The 7,249-nt window shown below is 42.5% G+C and overlaps 1 protein-coding gene across 1 annotated transcript; it reads right to left on the bottom strand.

Annotated features, from left to right (window-relative positions):
• Window positions 1-494: 494 nt before the first annotated feature.
• Window positions 495-6,606, bottom strand: jmjd8 (jumonji domain containing 8). Its single transcript, XM_015942354.3, has 9 exons — window positions 6,435-6,606; window positions 6,206-6,301; window positions 5,447-5,495; window positions 3,806-3,902; window positions 3,661-3,729; window positions 3,441-3,560; window positions 2,359-2,426; window positions 1,493-1,627; window positions 495-849 (listed from the first exon to the last, which is right to left on the bottom strand). Exons 1-9 carry the CDS (start codon window positions 6,503-6,505, stop codon window positions 769-771), a joined length of 786 nt encoding a protein of 261 aa, XP_015797840.1. The 5' UTR covers window positions 6,506-6,606; the 3' UTR covers window positions 495-768.
• Between the last annotated feature and the right edge of the window lie 643 nt (window positions 6,607-7,249).

Below are 7,249 nucleotides of genomic sequence, written 5' to 3'. Positions count from 1 at the left end.
CTCATCTGTGCCCCAGACAAGCTGGTTCCCAAAGTCAGAGACTCTCTTGGTCAGCTTGCTTCCCACACCAAACCTTCTGTCAGGAATCTTGGCGTGACCTTTGACCCAGCTCTTGTTGCGAGTCCCCACATGCCAAAGACAGTGGCAAGTACGGGGTCAAAAGGTGAGCCACACTGGACTGGCTTGTGCGAGCAAAATCAGCCAGCCGACAGGAGCTGGGCTGCAGGTCAAAAAACTGTGGTCAGAAACAAGGGTCACACAAGGGTCACAGGGACAAGAGGACAGAACTGGGCAAAAGGTCAGGTTGGCTGGCCCCACTCCTGGATCCACCCCTGGCTTGGAAAGATGGGATTGGAGGAGAACAGAGTGAAGACAAGCCCATCAGATCCAGAAGCCCTCTCGGGAACATTGGAGAGAAACTGAAGAATACTGCAAAAGATGATGTAATGACCTGTGTTAAGAAGAATGCTGCATGTAGTGAAAATGACACCAAATCAGACTAAATAAATGTATTATTTAGTCTGGCTTGCCAGGCTAGTTTCTGCCTATATTCTCCACACATTTGGTACAGAGTCCTTTAAAAACATCTTCCTATTAAATTCATGTAGGGAAATAAGATTGAACATTAATCCACCAAATACACACAAACAAAATCTGGTTTAAATGACATTAATGTCAGCTGGCTGTGCCCCTGGAGGAAAACTACAGTTTTCCTTCCCGTTAGTCTGAGACGGGACAGAACCCTGGAGGTTTGTCAGAACTCCGAGCTCATCCCAGGAATGTGGAGATGAAGACGCTGGTGTCCAGGTTCAGGGTGGCGTGCCACCAGCGGTCAGGAAAATACAGAACCTGTAAAAATAACATGTAATAAAAATTCCCTGCTAAATCATCTTAAATGGCTGTTAATATATTAGAAAACAAACAAGAATGAATTTCCTAATGAGTTTAAGGTGCTGATAAAACAGATTTTCCTTCAGAGGCTGGATAAGAAAACAGCAGATATTGTGAAGTGAACAAATCCTGACACATGTTCTGATTCTTCTAAGAACACCAAACGCCCCAAAACAGCATTTAGACCTGAATTTAATCTCTGGACTGTTAAGATTAAAGATTGTTTTATTGGCATTGCACAGGTGTACAACGACATTGGCTTTGCGCTCACTAAGACAGCTCACATAAGGAGGAACTAAAATATATAACAAAATAAAATAACTAGGCTAAAAATGCTGTCACGCATGCACAGACTGTCACAGTCGGTCAGTTTAAGGTGCAAAAATGTAAAAGTATAAATGTAAAGAATGGTAAGACAAGTCTACAATATAAACTGAAATAAAAGTAAACATAATATAAATGTAAACAGTCACATGTTAAGGTGTTGGGATGAATTAGCTAAATGCAAAGGTGTTGTGGTGCACTAAGTGTCCAACAGAATCAGTGTGACCTAGCAGCAACATTCAGTTCAGTGATGACAAAGACTCTCCGGCTGTCTCACCTCTCCGGGTCGGATCGTGCACTCCAGCGGAGCCTCGTCCTCCGGCAGGTTGGGATACGTGCCTGTCACCCACGACAGGGTGGTCCGGTTTGGATGGAAGTGAGGCTCTTTCTCAGGCGGGTAAAGGAACCAGCGCTGTAGACAGACCATGCATCGTCAGATTATGCAATTAATGGAGCTGGAAGGAAATCTGGGAGGAAATCTCGTCTCAGAGACAACTGTAGGTAAAAATAAATACTCTACACAAGAACCTTCTTTCTCTCATTCAGACCCTAATATTTGTTATGATTTTTTTTTAAGAAAAAAATAACACATGGAGATTGTTGTTATGACTGAAGCTGAAAGTCTTTACAAATGCTTTGTGTGCTGAGTAGGCCTAATGAAGCAGGAGTGGGGAACCCTGGTCCTCGAGGGCCGGTATCCTGCACGCCTTTGCTCCAACACTTCTGATTCAGTGGTTGACCCACCTGTTCAGCAGCTCATCAGGCTCTACAGAAGCCCGTTAATCACCTGCTGATTGAAATCAGGTGTGATGATTCAGGGTTGAAACTAAAATATGCTGGATAGCGGCCCTCGATGGACCAGGGTTCCCCACCCCTGTAATAAAGATTCTCACTGCTAATGAACTCCATGTCATTTTTCAGTCAAAAGAGGGTGACTTTAAACACTTATCCCTTAAGCCTCCTTCAGACTGTGGTCGGTTGCTATGGCAACACCAACTACCTTCTTGGTTCGATGCTGAAGTTCATGTGAAGCTCCTGAAGTGTTTCTGCATCTCTGAGCTGACAGTTTCATTCTCATCTTCCTTTCATTGTTTACGACCAGAAGAAAACAAGCAAACGAAGAAAGGCTCGTTTGGATTTTACCTTCCTCCCGTAGATGACCTCTGAGTATCCCGGACCATGCCAGTGAAAAGGGACCCCCGTTCCAGGACCTGAGGCACAGCACGAGCGTCAAGCAGATATCGTCTAGTCTGTGATAATCAGTAAACAATGATGAAGTTGTCGTCGTCTTCCTCCGCTTATCCGGGTCCAGGTCGCGGGGGCAGCATCCCAACTAGGGAGCTCCAAACCGTCCTCTCCCCGGCCACCTCAACCAGTTCCTCCGGCAGGACCCCAAGGCGTTCCCGGACCAGATTGGAGATGTAACCTCTCCAACGTGTCCTGGGTCGACCCGGGGGCCTCCTGCCGGCAGGACATGCCCGGAACACCTCCCCAGGGAGGCGTCCAGGAGGCATCCTGACCAGATGCCCAAACCACCTCAACTGACTCCTTTCAATCCGGAGGAGCAGCGGTTCTACTCCGAGTCCCTCCCGAATGTCCGAGCTCCTCACTCTCTCTCTGAGGCTGAGCCCGGCCACCCAGTGATGAAGTGACGATCAAACCCTGAAAACTAAACACCCGTTAACTGCTAAAAGAGAAGGGTGTTTGTCACCAAGGTCAAAAATCTGAGCTGTTAGAAAACAAAATTATAAGTTTGTCAGATTTTTTTTTTCTTAAGATGTAATAGGGCTGGGCAACAAGTCGAAAATTTATCGTTATCGAAATTTCATTCCTGACTCTTAGAGATAATTTTTCCCATGTCAATAAATTTGATAAAAAAAATTAAAAGATGTGTGAAGGTTAGCGACCCTTCAGCTGTACCACCTTGAGTCACATAAGACTCAACATAATACATGTGATGGCTCCATCTAGTGGACAACTTTGGTTTCTGCGTATACCTGTAGCTATGGACCATTTATCGTTATCAGGGTCAAATCCTCAATATATCATTGATTTAAGTCCATATCGCCCAGCCCTAAGACGTAATCAGATGGGATGTTGGAAACAGAATCTTCTTCTCTCAGTGATCCAGGATTATTTCACAGACTTTTGTTTCCTCTGAGTGATTGTGAACCTCAGCTGGACGTTAGTAACAATCGAACCTTCCAGCTGCGTTTCTGACTGACCTGCAATCCCAAAGCTGTACGCTCCGCTGGTGCGCGGCAGGACGTACGGCGGAGATTCATAATGATCAAACAAATTCTGCCACTCTGTCAGGTTGTTGTCTCCAAAAAAATACAGAGTTTCTGCAGAACAACATCAACGTCACATTTTGAGAACAGAACCACTTTCACGTTAATCAAAGTTGCACACGAGCAGAACAGAACTGGGCCGGGTTGAACTCACCACTGCCAAGAGCATCTGCAGCCTGAGGCCTCAGCAATTCGTCCACATAGTGCTGGAAGGAAACATCCACTAAGACAGAAATGGAACCAGCTTAGAGAAACACCTGAGAAGCCTGAAGCTCAGAGCGGGAGAAGCGGGAGCATACCTTTCCTATATGAGTGGGTGTTGGCGGTGCTGAGCCTCACCTTCATGGACCCGTACGCTGCCAGCAAGCTTGGCTTGGAGCACAAAAACCTGAACTTCTAAAAACAAAGTCACAAAGTTCATCATTTTGTGTTTTGAATATTTAAAATCAGATTTCAGGTCTTTTAGAAACGGGAGCTTTTATTTTCTATTAATTTATGATCATTTATTCTGACACAAAAACAGCAAACAAAGCCTGCAGCAACTGTTTGGGATGATAACACTTGTTTGATGTTCCCACACGATAATAGGAAGAGGTGGAATTGATCCTTTGCACGTGACGTCACGCCACTCATGTGACCGCCCCCTTCGCCATGATGGACGGCAAAAAGACCGTTTACACCCGTAGAAACTCCAGTGAAGGTCATCAAAACAAGCCAGTTTGTAGCCTTTTATGGCTTTTATTGAGCTGATTTGACAGTAAAATGGTTTTAGCTTGCTGCGTGGTCGGCTGCACTAACAGACAAGGACGTAAACTCAACTCGTTTTTTATTTTTAATAACTTTGATGGAGACTGAGGACGGAGATGAACTGCAGCATCAATCAAGCGGACTAGCAGCCCTCAGATTAGCAGCGAACATGTTTTTACTGAGTAAGATTAACGTTCATTTATTTCACGAGGAAGACGAGGACAGGGATACATGTGATGTGTTTATACAAGTTATTGATAATCCTGATGGATGGTATTTCACCACGGAGGCTGCGCTCTGTCCACTGTAGTGTAAAGCGAGACAATTATTAACAATATTAAAGCTCCGATGTATGATCACGTGTGTTAAAATGACGTTATTGATTTATATGAGCGTCGGCGTTCAGAGAGTTTCTCATTCCGGTGTGAGAGCAGCAGCGGGACCCGGTAACACCACCAGCAACAGAAGCTGGTAGGGATCCGGACTATTTAACAATCAGCTTTGGTGTGAAGTGAAACGCTGTTTACAACATAAAGTTATAAATCCAGAGGGGTGAATTTAGGCAACATGTTTACATCGGTGAACAGCTGCAGAGAGAAGTAAGCTAACGTTGGGCCCCCGCTAGATGCGCTACTTCTTCTGATAACTGAACTGGGCATGAACTAGTGGAAGGAATACTGGAGGAGTTTTGTTCTTGTTTTGATCGCAAAAACAATTTCAGGCTCTACTTTTCCCTTTGTTTAGTAATCGTGTCGCTCACTGTTTACATGCTTTTGCCATCCAGCATGGTGGACCCATGTGATTAGGTGACGTCGGTGCAAAGGGTCAATATGTGAAGCGCACAGACTAGATCTGAAAACAGTATAGAAATACTCTCATTTAATAGGAGTTGGCCAAGATCTAATAAAAGATTCAAAATGAAATTTCCACATAAATATTCAACACTATGCACAAAAAAATTCTAAATCATTCAAATAACTACAAGCTGAATAAAAAACTGTTTTAAAAAATGAACTAAAAGTTACTACAAATATATTTTAACTTGGTTTAAAGAAATATAAGACATCAATAAGAACATAAAAGCAAACCTCTTCCCTCTCAAACTGAGATTAAACAACCTACAAAATAATGGATGGAAATGTTTCAATTGTCCCAGATGATAGACGTTCACAAATGGGTGTTTGAAAACATACGGTGTTGTCGGTGAGACCTCGGAGGATGACCGGTCTGCTGAAAGCATATCTGAAGGGGAAACGGACAGAAATGGATAAAAACATTTTTGATCAAGTTGAAAATCATAAAAAGTTTACAGTTCATCAACGTCATAGAAATTCCTGAATGATCTGAAACTTTTGATGTGAAATGGCAAAAATAAGACAACATTTTCAGGAGAGGAGGTCCTAAAAATGTGGAAGAAAATAGAAACTTCAGTTTCCATCAATCTAGATACTTCATCCAGTCTGTAATCCTGTAAAATTCAGCTTCTAATGTGTTTTTGTCCCATCTGGTCAGAACTAACCCACTCACCCTAACTACCTGTGGCTTTCAAATCCTTTTCAGATGATTTCCCACACATTCCTTAGAAAACCTTAAATTAAAACGTTCCTGTGAACAAAGTGGGCTTTTAAAGATTTAAATAAACTCATTTTCCTGCCCTTTAACTAAGACTTGATAACTTTAAATGTTCTTAATCTTTCTTTAGGGGTTTTCTTTTGTTTTGTGCTTAATCACATGCAATCAGTCTGCTTCATTATTACTCTACCTAAACGTCTAAATCGTTTTAATAAAATGTTGAGTGTTCAAGCTGACAGCTCAGGACCTCAGCATTTAAACAGCATCTCTGCTAAAACATTTGTGTTGTTGCATCAAAGAGGGTCAGACATGTCAGTATCTTAGACCTGCTAGGGTTGCTAACTGGTTTGTAACAGATAATCGCCTTTCTCATTACAAACCTGTTAATGAAGTCCTGATGTGACAGCTCCGATCCTTCCAGAACATCGATGTTACAGAGACCTTCATCTTCTAACCTGAGCTCTGAAGACCGCGACCTGAACGCGCGCGCGCGCGCACACACACACACACACGCACGCGCGCGCGTACACACACACACACACACACACACACGCTCATTTAAAACGCAGTAACTAGGAGTTTGAGTTCACCCAGGGTCGATAAACTCACCATCCTCCGTCTTCAGCTCTCAGGCCACTGATCAGACACAAAACTACAAACTGAACTGCTTTGTTTCCCATAAAAAAGCTTCTGCTGTGAGTCTCACTCAAATCAGAGGAACTTCTGTCCGAGCTTCATTTTTTTTCCATTATCGCCAAGCGTGAACTGTTGCTTTCTGACTTCCGGTAAGAGAGCCAATCAGAAAGCTCCACCTTGATCCGACCGCTGCTACCTTCATGCTATATAGGAAATTTAGCCTCTCAGTTGAGAAGCCATACACTTCTCTCAGTTGCTCAGGCGCTGAAATGTTTGTGTGTGGAAATGAGGCACATCCTTTTTTGTATTGTCTAATAAACTTTATGGATGTCTATGTTATTATAGTAATAAAACATCAAATAAATGCCCTAAAATCTGGCAGAAAATATTTATAGAGACCATACCAATAAAACGATAACAGTAATAACCACAGTCTGACACTGGCAAAGAGACGAATCAGATATCACCAGCAGATGGCAGGCTTGTTCCATTGTAATAATAATTGTAGTTATTTAATTTGAACAAAAGAAAAGTATTCATTTAGTTCCCTCAGCTATAGTTTTCTACAGTTTATCTCATTGTTGCATTTTTGTATATAATTATCTTCTCCTTTCCTCAAAAGGCCCTGTCATTGTAAATGAACGTTAATTGAATAAAGTATACACAATTTATGTTTGTGTGGTCCAAAAAATGTACCAAGTTGGAGATAACATAAAAACGCTCATAACAATAATAAAAAAAAATTAACTGTGGATTAAATGTGTTTTTTATTGATGCTGTTGCAAATA

Source organism: Nothobranchius furzeri, chromosome 5, assembly GCF_043380555.1.
Source record: "Nothobranchius furzeri strain GRZ-AD chromosome 5, NfurGRZ-RIMD1, whole genome shotgun sequence".
NCBI classification, from domain to species: Eukaryota; Metazoa; Chordata; class Actinopteri; order Cyprinodontiformes; family Nothobranchiidae; genus Nothobranchius; species Nothobranchius furzeri.
This window is presented reverse-complemented; position numbering and strand designations above follow the sequence as displayed.